This window comes from Vairimorpha necatrix, chromosome 1 (assembly GCF_036630325.1).
Source record: "Vairimorpha necatrix chromosome 1, complete sequence".
NCBI classification, from domain to species: Eukaryota; Fungi; Microsporidia; family Nosematidae; genus Vairimorpha; species Vairimorpha necatrix.
This window is the reverse complement of record NC_088816.1, coordinates 1,007,860-1,022,162: the sequence shown is the minus strand read 5'-3', so window position 1 is coordinate 1,022,162 and position 14,303 is coordinate 1,007,860. Positions and strand designations below refer to the sequence as shown.

The 14,303-nt window shown below is 26.8% G+C and overlaps 4 protein-coding genes and 1 non-coding gene across 5 annotated transcripts; 2 read left to right on the top strand and 3 right to left on the bottom strand.

Moving 5' to 3' along the window:
- Positions 1-1,640: 1,640 nt before the first annotated feature.
- On the bottom strand, positions 1,641-4,333 carry VNE69_01183 (uncharacterized protein; the record flags this gene model as incomplete). The annotated part of the gene is made up of 2 exons (XM_065472317.1): positions 1,641-2,243; positions 4,001-4,333. The coding sequence occupies 2 exons, from the start codon at positions 4,331-4,333 to the stop codon at positions 1,641-1,643; spliced, it is 936 nt and encodes a 311-aa protein (XP_065328389.1).
- A 4,240-nt stretch (positions 4,334-8,573) lies between these two features.
- VNE69_01182 (splicing factor 3B subunit 1) lies at positions 8,574-11,132 on the top strand (the record flags this gene model as incomplete). The annotated part of the gene is made up of 1 exon (XM_065472316.1): positions 8,574-11,132. The coding sequence occupies one exon, from the start codon at positions 8,574-8,576 to the stop codon at positions 11,130-11,132; it is 2,559 nt and encodes an 852-aa protein (XP_065328388.1).
- Positions 11,133-11,458: 326 nt separating this feature from the next.
- On the bottom strand, positions 11,459-12,400 carry VNE69_01181 (U3 small nucleolar RNA-associated protein 14 (UTP14); the record flags this gene model as incomplete). The annotated part of the gene is made up of 1 exon (XM_065472315.1): positions 11,459-12,400. The coding sequence occupies one exon, from the start codon at positions 12,398-12,400 to the stop codon at positions 11,459-11,461; it is 942 nt and encodes a 313-aa protein (XP_065328387.1).
- Positions 12,401-12,439: 39 nt separating this feature from the next.
- On the bottom strand, positions 12,440-12,521 carry VNE69_01907. The gene has a single exon. It is a non-coding gene; the product is annotated as a tRNA-Leu (tRNA).
- An 853-nt stretch (positions 12,522-13,374) lies between these two features.
- Positions 13,375-14,232, top strand: VNE69_01180 (eukaryotic translation initiation factor 2 subunit; the record flags this gene model as incomplete). Its single annotated transcript, XM_065472314.1, has 1 exon — positions 13,375-14,232. The coding sequence occupies one exon, from the start codon at positions 13,375-13,377 to the stop codon at positions 14,230-14,232; it is 858 nt and encodes a 285-aa protein (XP_065328386.1).
- Between the last annotated feature and the right edge of the window lie 71 nt (positions 14,233-14,303).

Genomic DNA, 14,303 nt, shown 5'->3' with positions numbered 1-14,303 from the left:
CTTTTTTTTTTATAATTTTTTTTATTTTCCCTTTTTTTTATTTTTCAAACGGGTTTATTTTCCCAATGCGAATTCCAAACGGTCATGTGCCCTTTATTTATGCTGTAAAATTCACGGAATAAACATAAAATAATTGGGTATGAGATTACAGAAAAGAAATATAAATACGACTTGCTTGCAAATCATATGGCTTCTCTTGATAAATCAAGCCGAAAATTATTTCTTTGTGATGTAGGATGTAATAGTAACTAACTCTCATCGCGCGCTTACCAAAGAGCTCCGATTAGAATCCAGAACTGAATCATATATACAAACAAGAGTCCTTGAAATGACATTAGAAAGCCTAACTATGTCAGTCAGAAAAGGGTTTGATACTGATGAAGAAGGTGCATTTGAGAGTCTCATGCGTGAATTTCAGAAGGACCTCCGGGAACTGTTAGAAGAGACTGTAAGCGTATCTTGTGAATATTAATTAGTAAGTATGATATTATTTTTAACAAAATTAGTATTTTTAATTTTAAATTGTTGTCAACATAAAATTCAGTACCACACTTAATTTATGGGTAAAGATGCATTACCAAATTTAAAAATACACTGTAATTAAAGGTTTGTAAAATTAATAATCTAAAATTTTAAACAAAAACATATAAGGAATATTGCAGAAGCAAACTTATATACACTAAACAATCCATCGGCTAATCTATTTACAACCAATTCAAAGTTTTCAAATGGGGGTTGAATCTTGCTTATGGTCTGTAGGTTTTCCTATCAGATCGAGAAGAATCTTTTAAGCTATACTTATTATTATCCTTCACACCCTTCTGGGCATACGTTTCTTTTATGTTTGACGGGGGGAAAATATTGTACATTTCCCCGCCAAAACAATATAAGAAAAGGAGAAGTATACTTTTAGAATAGTATTCTTCAGTCTCCGGGGGCAATCTTAGGACCACTAGAGATCTGTTCATTGACAATTCTTAAATTTATGTTCTGATTTAATAATAAATATCCAAAAATAGAACATGTAGTAGCCCATTATAACTTCTAATCATCTTTCGACAATTGGACGTATTTGATTAGCTACTACTTCTATTTAAAAACATTATCATAAGAAGGGATGGAAAATAATACAAAACATTTTGACAGAACTTTTAATGTTTTTTAGTTCATCTATTACTGCATAGAATAATTCCTCGTTATTATTTACGATATCAACCCTTTCTTTTTCATTCAATATTTCTATTAATTTTTTAAAAACTCTTTGACATTTAATTTTTTTTTTTTCATCATCACTAAATTCACTTTGAAAATATTTTATTATAGCTAGGTAAAAACATCTTTAAAATTTTCCTTTAGATATTCTTCAGTGTACATTTTTAGTCTAAGGGTAAATTTAGTATTGAATATTTTCCTACGTTCGCTATATTACTTTTAGTTATATTCATGGAAAGTAATTCTGCTTCACGTTCATTAAAATTTTTTTCAATTTCAAATTTGACTTTGTTTTTAATTATCTTTTTTTCTTTTTTGTCATAATTATTTTCTAAATATTTATCTATAATTTCTATATAAATATAGGTGAACTTTTCTTTAATTGAAATAAATGAGAATATGTCTTTCAAAACATTTAAATTTTTCTTTTAGATTGAATTTTCGATTAATTTTTTTGTTATAATCTCATTGTTTTTCGTTATATCTTTTTTGTCGAGATTGTATTCAGCAATTATTTCGTCTTGTTTTATATTAATGTTGTCATTTATTACATCATAATAGATATTTATAGAGCTCAGGCCTGTAAATAATGCGCTTATTTTACAAATATGATATACAATCGCCTCGTTATTAAATGTATAATTAGTATTATGTATATTCGCAATCTCATAAAAAACCTCAAGTAAATTTATATGTGAACTTAAAACACGACATTTAAACACATTTTTGAATTCAACATTGACGATTCCGATTTCTTTCAATAGACCAAATAGTGTATTTTCTTCAAATTCATTTTCGTTAATATAGGTTTCTGTTTCTAAGAGTAAGCATAAGGTTAGTAAATATGAAAAATCATCAAAGAGAGACATTCTTATATTTGATAAAAATTTTTTTGTTAGTTCTGCAATTTTCGTTTCACTATATTCTGAATTGTAAATTATAGTGCTAAATTTATCTATATCTATTACTTTTTTATATAACAATAAATGACAAAATATTGTTTTTATTACGATATTGGTTTGTTTATAATGCTTTGAATGATAGAATGTATTGTATCATCATTAACTACTAATTTATAAAAAAAATATATGGCGTCTAGAAACTGGGTGCCGCTTAGTACATTTAAAAAAGTTCGAAATTCTTTATAACAGTTCATGCTTATGTAAATTTGTTTTCATCGGGGTCTATGTCACCTTGAATATTGTAATAATGTTCCGTGTCGTTGATTTTAATAATTATATGTTCTGTTTCTATCTGTATTTTTAAACATTGGTTGTTTTTGTTCATTTCAATTTTTTTAGTGGAACAATTTAATTTATCGACACAATAACTTATGGTGTAAAAACCAATACTGTTGTAATAATATATATATTTTATTTGAAGTAATTCATATGTTCGATCTTTATTTAGTTTTTAAAGCCAAATTCTGCCAAAACAATATGATAATATTCGTTGGCACAAAATTCCATGACATGGCAAATATTATTAATGTAAATATATACTACGACATTATTTCTATAGTTTTGCCAATAAAAATAAGGACAAATCTTAACCCGAGACAATCCTTTGTTATTTTTTCCAGTAAAATTAAAAATTTCTCTTATGTGTTTTTGAAATGCTTTGCTAGCTTCACATATTTTTTCATAGTTAATTACAAAAAGACATGTCTTTATTTTTCTTTCATTATTAATTTTTATGAGTTCGAACACAAACTCTTTCATAATATGGTATGCTTCTCGATGTTTTGTATCATAAAAAGCACGGCTAAAGTTAGCTTTAGGACGCAAATTTCGATATAGGGGTTTTTTGTTTTTTTTTGCCCCTTTTTTTAAAAAATGGAAGAAAGAATAATGACAAGAGCAGAATTAGAAATAGTGTATGAAAATTTAATTACTAAAAGACAAAATCAGATTTGCAGTGTGTGTGATAATAGAATGAGATTAACGAGAAAGCAAAGTTGTGTTTTAATTGTACCTGGAAAGATCGTACAAAGCAAACATCGATATGGACGAATACTTTCTTTGAAAACACCAAACTCGATCATATCACAATTTTGCAGGTACAAATTTGTGGATTTTTGGCTATTCTTATAAATTTATTTGCCAAATTCTCTGTTGTTCAAAACCTTCGATATCTTTTTACTTAAAAAATTAAGAAATTAAACCTCTATGATAAATATTTATCATCTTTAAACTAGATAGGAGGAGAAGATATCATTGTTGAAGTAGATGAAACTAAAATCGGAAAAAATAAATATAACAGAGGAAAATTAGCGAAGGGGGTTTGGTGTTTCGGCTTGTTAGAACGTACTATCGAACGTAAGTTTGTGGTTCTATATATTAAGAAAAGAGATAAAGAAACTCTTACAGATCTCTTATTGAAATTTGTTAATACAAAAAGCACTATACATAGTGATATGTGGAGGGCTTATCATTCATTGGGTACCTTATTTAAAAAACATTATATGGTAAACCACTCATTAAACTTTCGAGATCCAAATACTGGAGTACACACCAATACCATTGAAGGTAATTGGCGTTCACTCAAAAATTCCATACCTAACAGAAATAGGTCAAAAAACAGCGCCAAACTTTATTTACTTAGAGATATGCTCCAGAGAAATTCCTCTGATTCTGTTTTCGATGCATTATTAAATTTATTGTTCTAATTTTAATTTTTGTTCCTTCCTCCACATTTTCTTTCTTCCATTTTTTAAAAAAAGGGGCAAAAAAACAAAAAACCCCTATATTGAAATTTGCGTCCTAAAGCTAACTTTGGCCAAAAGCACAATTGAATAGTAATTCGAGACATCAAAAAGCAATTCTATCTCCGTCTCCATTTCAATTATAATGTCAACTACTGATTTATTTCTCGTGAAAACTTTAAATCTTCCCAAATCATAATCTATATTGTTTTCAACTGTACCATTTGACATTCCAAATGTTACTGCTCCTTCATAAAAATTTGCAGATATAGCGAGATATTTTTCTGGGGTTGAAACATCAATAGACATAAAATCCCCTGTTTTTAGCTTTTCCATAGCATCGTTATTTACGTTTTCGTATAACGAATGCCTAGTTTTGACCAATACAAACAAAAAAATTACTTTTATGATTTCCATAATAGGGATAATAAAATTTTTTATTTTCACTAAATTTTTGGTGGAAATTCTTTTATTTTTCTAAGTTTTTATTTGTGGCCAAAGTTAGCTTTAGGTCGCAATTTCTACAATAGGACTTTATTGCCTCATTTTTCTAAAAATTGAGGAAAGTATAATGCCAGAGAATAAATTGAAACAAAACAGTTTATGATGTTTTAACAACTAAAGGCAAAATCAAATGTGTAAAGTGAGCAGGGGTAAAATGAGATTAACGAAAGAATAGAGTTGTCTTTTGATTTGTACTGAAAATTGTAATAAAACAATATCAATATGTAAAGATACTTTCTTTGATAGTCCTAGACCCAATCATATCATAATTTTTCGGTTATTTAATTTATAAATTCGTGGCTATCCTCGTAATTATATTTGCCAAATTTTAGGTTGTTTTAAGAATTCGATTTATTTTTTTTATATAACCAAAAGACATTAACATTTTTGATAACTAATTATTTTCTATAAACGAGATAGGCGGGAAAGATTTTGAAGTAGAAAACTATGAAACTGAAATTGGAAAAAATAAATTTAATAAAGGTAAATTAGTGCGGAGTTGGTGTTTTGGCATGATAGAACGTTCTATGTAACATAAAACTATACTTTTTGATATTAAAAAAGATTAATGAAGCGCTTATGGTACTTCATACAGAATTTGTAAGTCGAAAAGTTTATTATATACTAAAATGTGAAAAAACTTAGCATTAATGTGTACCATATTCAAATTCGCCACATAATTAACCACTTTTTACAATTTCAAAATCCTAGTGTTTGAGTTCATACCAATACCATAAAGGGGCATTGGCGTTCTCTCAAAAAATCTATATCTTATTGAAAAGGGCAGTAAGTAGTGCCACAATTTGTTTTTTTCCTTGCATTTAAGAGGCAGCGAGAAACCTTACATAGGGACCAGAAGGATTTGGGTGGGATCCTCATCTAACTGGTACTGTGAGATTCTTACTCACTAAAACTCCCTCCATACAACATACCGGTGCAGCAAGCTCCGCCGTATCCATTGGACTTTGGCTTCCAGAGAAAACCTTCTATTTATACCTCAAATCGCGTCCAGAGTGACCTCACAGCAGATATACTTAACGGGCATGGTTATCTATGACCCGAGGAGAGACATCATCGTACTGATTCAAAGGTCCCTACAATCATCTGTATTGCACACACGGCACCTTACACGACCCCATCACCAGCCCGGCGGATTTATTTGGCTGCGTTGACCACCAGTTCCCCACTAGTTTCGGCCACCGTGTTTCAGATCTTATAGGATAGGGTCCACGAGAACTTCCATTGCCGAACCTCGTCTAGTCTCTTAGTTAGCTCCAGGATCCAACTCTAGAGTGCACCAGCCATGGGCTCCAACTAGGCCGTACCCATTAGATACTTTTATGCATAATCAAGGTACCAAGGGGAGATACTGTTTTTTGGTTTTGAGGTGCGTTTCTACACAAGATGCTAATCCTCTTGTGGCTGGACACACACAAGTTTCATTGAATCAACTTATAATTTCTCGTTGACATTTTCATCATCTGCATCATAGAAAGTAGGAACAATTTTGGTGCCCCTGGGAATCGAACCCAGCCATTGCTCAATGGAAGCATAGCATTCTGCCACTGTGCTAAGGGCACCTGACCAAAAACTAAGACACTCAAAGTAATCTTAAATAGATAAAATATGCAAAATAAATAATTTCTTCTATATATAAAAAGCTTTCAATAACCAGCGCTTTTACTAATTTATTAATCATTTCAGAAATTCTTTGGTAGAATCTTGTCATTTATCTTGAGCATTTCTTTCTGATTTGATTACATTGTTGTAATTTTTAGGGTTGGTAAAAAATCTAATGACAATTCTGGCGATATTTCGGTACTTAATTTTACAAAAAAAAAATGCAAAATAAACATGCTTTAACATATATTATACGCACTCATAACAGTTAAGTGTTACATTATATCTATATTTAATTTTAATTGAAAAAAATTATGGAAAAATTTATAGTTTGAAGATTTTAAAATACGAATAGGGGTCAGCTCAAAAATCAAACAAATTCTTTAATATATATATACTAGCGTATGCTTTCCCGTTTTGAAAACGGGATCTTATTGTTTAGTTTTATAATTAGTCCCGTCTCAGTAAATTTTGTTAAGTTTCCATTTTTGGCTGATTAAATTTGACAGAGTTTAGACATGATTTTTAAAAATACTTTTTAATGACATATAAGGAGTAATGTTGTTGTAAAACACTTTAAAATCATAATTAGATAATTTTGAATACCTCTAAGCTCAATTTTTGACACTTATATTCAACTTTTTCTTTGGTTAATATTTTTGTGAATTTTTCTAGAAGGGTTAAATAAATTCTAAAAAACGATTCTGACGATATTTTGGAACCGAGTTTTCTAAAAATAATAAATCTAATAAAAATGCTGTAATATATAGTATACGCACTTACAATTATCAAATTTAAGCACTGAGTTTAAATTTGATATTACAATAACATAATCAGCTGTAATAAGAAGTTTAAAGTTTACAAAACCATAAAAAAAGAGGGGTAAAAAATTAAATAAAATTCTTTTATATATATGATGATGATGACTAGCGTATGCTTTCCCGTTTTAAAAACGGGATCTAAATGTTTGTTTTACAATATGTACCTCCTTTATCTTTTTGTGAATTTCCATTTTTTGATGAATGAATTTGAAAAGGAGAAAACATGATTTTGGAAAATACTTTTTAGTAACATATAAGGAGTAAACTTGATCATAAAACATTTAATAATTATAATGAGATAATTTTGGGAACTTCTAAGCTCAAATTTTGACACTTATATTTTACTTATTTTTTGGTTAATGTTTTTGTGAATTTTTTCTAGAAGGGTTAAATAAATTCTAAAAAACGATTCTGACGATATTTTGGAACTGAGTTTTACAAAAATAATAATATGAATTAAAATGCATTAATATATAATATACGTACTCACAATTATCAAATTAAAACGTTAAAATTAAATTTGATATTATATTAACGTAAAAGGCTCAAATTGTATCGTTTAAAAATTTCAAAACCACAAAAAAGAGGGGTAAAAAATTAAATAAAATTCTTTTATATATATGACTAGCGTATGCGTTCCCGTTTTGAAAACGGGATCTAAATGTTTAGTTTTTTAATATGTATTCCCTCTTTTAATTTTGTTGAGTTTCCATTTTGGATGATTGAATTTGACAGAGTTTGGACATCATCTTCAAAAATACTTTTTAGTAACATATAAGGAATAATGTTGTTTTAAAACATTTAATAATTTCAATGAGATAATTTTGTGAAGTTCTTAAGCTCAGTTTTTGATACTTACATTCAATTTCTTCTTTTGTCAATTGTTTTTAAAGTTTTTCTAGAAGGGTTAAATAAATTCTAAAAAACGATTCTGACAATATTTTGGAACTGAGTTTAACAAAAATAATAATTAGAATAAAAATGCATTAACACATAATATACACACTTACAATAATCACATCGAAACATTAGATGTAAATTTGATATTTTTAATACACAATAAGTCTAAAATTTGTAGTGTAGATTTTTCAAAACCACAAAAAATAGGGGTAAAAAATTAAATAAAATTCTTTTATATATATGACTAGCGTATGCTTTCCCGTTTTGAAAACGGGATCTAAATGTTTTGTTTTATTATATGTCCCGCCTCGGTGAATTTTGGTGAGTTTCCATTTTGGGATGATTGATTGAATTTGATAGGATGAAATCATCTTTTTCAAAAATACTTTTTAGTGACATAGAAGGAGTAAAGTTGAGTTAAAAACACTTATGAATCTCATTGAAATAATTTTATGGAATTTTAAGCTCATTTTTTGACACTTATATTCAATTTTTTTTTGGTTATTGTTTTTGTGAATTTTTTCTAGAAGGGTTAAATAAATTCTAAAAAACGATTCTGACGATATTTTGGAACTGAGTTTTACAAAAATTATAATTAAAACAAAAAAGTATCAACTTATAACATACACACTTACGATAGTCAAAATCATTCATTAAGTTCTTATTTTATATTATAATATCTTAATAAGACCAAAAGTAATAGTTTAGAAATTTCTAAGTCACAAAAAAGAGGGGCAAAAAATTAAATAAAATTCTTTAATATATATGAATGAATAGTTGGCAAATATTTCACCCCGTAAATAATTTTTGTAATGCCGCTGACCAGTAAAAAAAACAAAGAAATTCAAAATGAACAAAGACCAGTAAAAAGATTTAAAAATGAAAACGAAGTAAATTATACATTTTTTATAGGAAGAAATCTATCTCCTGAGGAGGTCGCTCTGGTGTTGCCTTCTTCATTTACATTTGACATAGAAGATATCGACATCAATGCTTTGTCACTTCTACAGAAATTTGGATCTTTTGATAAAAAAGAAAGTCTTTTTTTCATGAAAATGGCACAATCTACAGATTTAGAAGAAGTTGAAATTTACAAACAATTAATGAATTTGTTAAAAGGAGACAGACAAAAAAAGAGAAAATCAGTAAAAAAATTATTAAAAGTTGAAAATTATGATTTAACACTTGAAAAAATAATTTTATTTCTAATTTCACAAGATTTAGACACAAATTGTAAAGAAAAAATTCTTACAGTTATAGAAATGATTCATGTTAAATATAAAGGCAATATAAAAAATTGGGTTGAAATTGTTTTTCTTGTTACTTTTTTTCTTGATGATCTTTTATTGAAAAGTAAAGCATTTGAAATTTTGTCAAATTTTTTAATTTATAATACAAACAAAATTGAAAGTTTAATTTTTCAAGAAATTGATAGTGAAGATAAAAACATTCAAGAAATTATATCAAGATTATTATCTGTATATACAATTACTAATGGATATAATACAACACTAGATACATTTATAAAAAGTCGTAATAGCATTTTAATATTTTTAAAGTCTCATTATTTCATTTTTAAATATTTTGATATAGAAATTATGGATTTTAGAAAGGACATGTTTAAGTTTTTAGATGAAATTATTAAGATAAAAGGTATAAAATTAAGAAAAGAAATATCAAATATTATTTCGTATTTTAATTTGAAAAATTTTTTGGATGAACAAGATTGCCAAAAATGGTTACAAGTATTTTTAAATATAATTTATGATTATTTAGGTTTAGAAAAAAATTTCGAAAAAATTAAAATTCCTGATTTGAACCAGGAAAAAAATTATTTGATGAATTTATTAAGAACATGTTCGATTTTATCGATCAATAGTCAGAATTCGTCAAATATAATTTTTGACTTTCTAAAAATTTGGCCAGATTTTACGATAAACAATATAAAAATTTTTTATAGAATTTCTGAAAATTTAAATTATTCAGATGTAGAATTTTTTATAACAAAAAATTTTGATCAATTAATTGATTCGAAATTTGTTGATTACAAGAAAATGATAATTTCGATTTTCCAATTAATTTTGCCTAATAAGAAAATTGAAGATCTTTTAATATCAAGAATGTTAGATAATGAATTTATTTTAGAAATTTTTAATAATGTAGAAAATATCGCGATAGAAAACAGGTCTCAATTTATAGAAAATTTATTTTTATTAATTAAAAATAATTCTATTTTTGCTATAAATAATATCGAGAGTTTGAGTAAAATTGTAAATTTTAAAGAAGAAGCTTGGTACAATATTTTCGAAATAGGTAAGTCAAAAATTGGCAATAAAAATGAAGATATAAAAATTTTAGGATTTAAATTAATAAATAAAATAATAAAGAAAATTGACAAAAATGATATAAAAAAATTTGCTCAAATTTTATATGAGAAATTAGATAAAAATGATAAAAATTTATTAATTTATCAAATTAATACTCTTGATAAGATTTATGAAATTTATCCATTAAATGATACCAGTGATAAAATTTTAGAAATGGCCACTTTTTTAAAATACAAAGATGATAATGTGAAATATGCCTGTATTTCTTTTATTTCTACGATTTTAAAAAGTAAAAATCATCAAAATATTTCCAAAATTGAATTTATGCGTATTGCCTATGACGTCATGGATTATTTGTCGTTTTGGTACGACAAAAAGAAAGAATGTGGCATCATTTTATTGACACAGATTTCCGACATTGTAGCGCCCCAGGAAATTATAAATATTTTTTTAGAATTTTTAGAATTTAACGATAAAAATATTAAAAAAGGTCTCATTCTTGGTATTTCTCATCTTGCCAATCATGTTGGTATTTACAATGTCTTGCCTGTTTTACTGACTGATTATAAATATGTAGAAGATAAAGTTAAATTAATTATTATACGTGTCCTAATAAAATGTAAAATGGAGAAGAAATATATTCCTTATTTAACTTCAATTATAGAAGATTCAATATTAAATCCAGTTATAGATTTCAGAGTTGAAGGAGTTGAACTTTGTACTGAGTTATTAATAAATTTAGATAAATCAGAAATGGATGTAGAAATTTTGACTCATCATCTTAATTTGATTTGGTACAATATTTTAGAAACTAACACGATAATAATCAAAGAATTTAATAAATTTATAAAAAATTTTACAAAAACACTCGGGGCGCAATTTTTAATAAAGTACGTCATTCAAGGGATGTTTCATCCATCGAAAAAAGTAAGACGGCGATATAATGAGATTTATGAAATAATAAAATTAGTTGACAAGAATGTTACAGAATATTTAGAAATAATTAAGAAAGAAATAAATTGTAAAAATTTTTTTAAAAAATAAATATTGAATTTAATTTGGGTATGCTTAGTGCAGTTTATACTTCTAATAGGTTCCGCGTTAGCGTCTCCTGCTTGAAGGTAGCTTCTAGGCTTAATTTAAATAAAAAAGATAAATTATAAAATTTATGAGACATTGAAAGAAATAAAAGGTAAGATTGCTATAAAAATTTTCAAATAAATAAACAAATTTCTTTAAAAATTTTTTAAAATATACGACAAAAATAAATTGTCTGAAAATTTTGTAAAATATACGACAAAAATAAATTGTCTGAAATTTTTTCAATATCAATAAAATTGTAAAAATAATTAGAAGTAAATTATAATTTTTTAATTTTCTGGCTCATATTTAAAGGGTTCAATATTTTCTCCTGATTTATTGTAAATTACGTCGCTCAATATTTTTTTATACATTCTTGTCGTGTTACATTCCTTTGAAACAGGCACACTGAGTTTTATTTTATAATCTTCTTTTGTATATCCAAATGGTAAATTTGATTTATATTTTTCTTCTACTTCATTATTCTCCTCGTTAATAATAACATGTGAAGATCCAAAATCTTTTCTCTGTGCGTAATTTATTCCTTCCTTTGTCTCAATTATCGTATTATGTTTTGTTTTTATAATTTCTAATCCCGGGCCAGCCCAGTCTCCCCATCCTGGCAAAATTGTCTCAATAATTTTAGGCGTATTTTCGTTAATAATTTCTTCTTTTTCTTTGATAAATTCTTCTTCATTTTCTTCCATGTCTTCTTCAAAAGCAAGTTTAACTATTTCATGTTGATTTGAATCGTCTTGATTTTCTGTAAAATTAAAAATCGGCGCATCTTCAATATTTTCTTCTTGTTCGATTTCTTCTTCTTTTTCTTCTTCTAGTGGAATTTGTAATTTTTTTCCTAATTCATTATATTCATTTTCTTGTTCTAATTCACTTTTTGCCAATCTCTTGGCTTTTCTATAAGATTTACTTTTAATTCTTTTAATTCGTCTCATTTTTGTATCAAAATTGTGTTGGAAATTTAGTCTTCTGGTTTTTTCTATTTTTGTCTCGTTATTTTTATTTAGAATTTTATTAATAACTGACTCTAACTTGGTTTTTGGTACAATGTCATAAAATGATGGTTTATTTTCAGAAATTTCTAATCTTTGTTCTTTTGTAGAAATAAAATGATTTATTTCTTCTCTATTGTTTTTTATAAGTGGTTTTTTGGTGTCAACTACTTCTATTGTTTCGTCTTTTAAAAAATCGTCTATTGTTAACTTGTTCGACATGGGCGAAAAAAAAATAAAAATTTTTAAATTTTTTAAAATTGGACAAAGTGGGATTCGAACCCACGCAGTTTTACCTACTAACACCTGAAGCTAGCGCCTTGGACCACTCGGCCATTTGTCCCTTGAAAATTTAATATAGATAGTTATATAATCTGCTAAAGTTAGAATGCGGCTGCTACAAATGTACAAATTTGAAAGTTCGTTGGAAAATTTTGAACCGCTTATATAAACGAATACCAAATTGTCAAGTTTTCCTTCATGAGATTTAAACATTAATTTTTAATTTTTTTCTTATAATTTTGATCAATACATATAGGAAAGTTTGGCAATTTTTTTAAGCTTATAAACAATTGCATCCTAATAATAAACAATATTATATTGGACCCAGACTATAGTGCTCACATGGGCCTTTTATAAAATAAGATGCGGACCTTTTCGTCTCTATAGTGGCATAAGCTATATTAATTTTGAAGTTATAAATTTATCTTGAAAGACAAAGTGTTTTTTAAAAATAAATTTTTTTAAAGTCAATATATTCTGTTTTACTCTTTTTTTAAGATTACAAAGAATAATTTAAATTTTAATAAACATTTTTAAAGACTTATAAATAGATCCTCAAGTCATTTTGCCCCATTCTGCAAATAAGTTATAAAAAACTAAGAAATTATTAAGAAATCAATTAACTTCACTTATAATAAATCTAGATAAGTATCCTTCTGATCAAATTACTATGTCTGGTTGTTCTAGTATTAATAAAAATTCAATTTAAAAGTTTCTTGTACATATATTTTAACAATTATCTAAATAATTGGTTAGTTTTTTATATAACGGAAAATTTGACACATTCATGATTAACTTATATATTTAAAGTTCAAATAATATTTTAAACATTCATTTTTTTATTAAAAATAATTTTTTAAAACTTAATTTGTCCGTTTTAATTATTAACGGAAATTGGAAATTTCCCCCTTAAGATGACAAGCTACGAATGCCGTTTTTTCAAAAAAAAATTTCCAAGTGAAGGCGAAATGATCATGGGGAAAGTAGCAACTGTAGATAGTGAAGGCGTTAGCGTCGATTTATTAGAATACGGCGACGCACGCGGTCTGATTTTATTAGGCGAGTTATCAAAAAAACGTATAAAAAATATTAATCAAATTACAAAAGTAGGCAATTTAGAAGTCTGTATAGTTTTGAGAGTAGATGATGAAAAAGGATACATCGATCTAAGTCTCGCCAAAGTCAATGATATGGAAAAAGAAGAATGTAAAAAGAATTACGCTAAGAATAAAATTGCTTATCATATTTTAATGAAAGCTGCTAAAAAACTTAATAAAAGTGTAAAAGAACTTTACGAAGAATTTGGGTATGACAAGGCCGAGGAATTTGGCTCTTTATATTTCTTTTTTGCTAGAGTTAAAGAAGACGAAAGCATTTTAGAAAATACGGAATTAGGACTTGTAATAAAAAAATTGATACAAGACGAGTTTCAAGCCAGTTCTTATAAAGTCAGAGCTGATGTTGAAGTTACTTGTCCTTCTAATGGTGGTATAAGTTCAATAAAGGAGTCATTTAGAAAAGCACATGAAAAAGATAGTAAATTGAAAATCTCACTTTTAAAAACTCCAACTTATTCGATTGTAAGAACTTCTTCTGATAAAGATAAAGCTTATCGAGTTGTACAAGAAGCTTGTGATATTATTGAATCTTATATTGTCGAACAAGGCGGTGCGATTTCTATAGTAGGTAAGTCTAAGCTATTTGGCCAAAAAAGTAAATATTCATTATTAAATATTGAGGATGAAGAAGAAGATGACGAATCAAGTGATTAAATTTTTTTTTAAATCCTTTTTTTTAAGATCAATTTTATTTGTCATTTAAAATTTTTAAGCACATTTTTCCC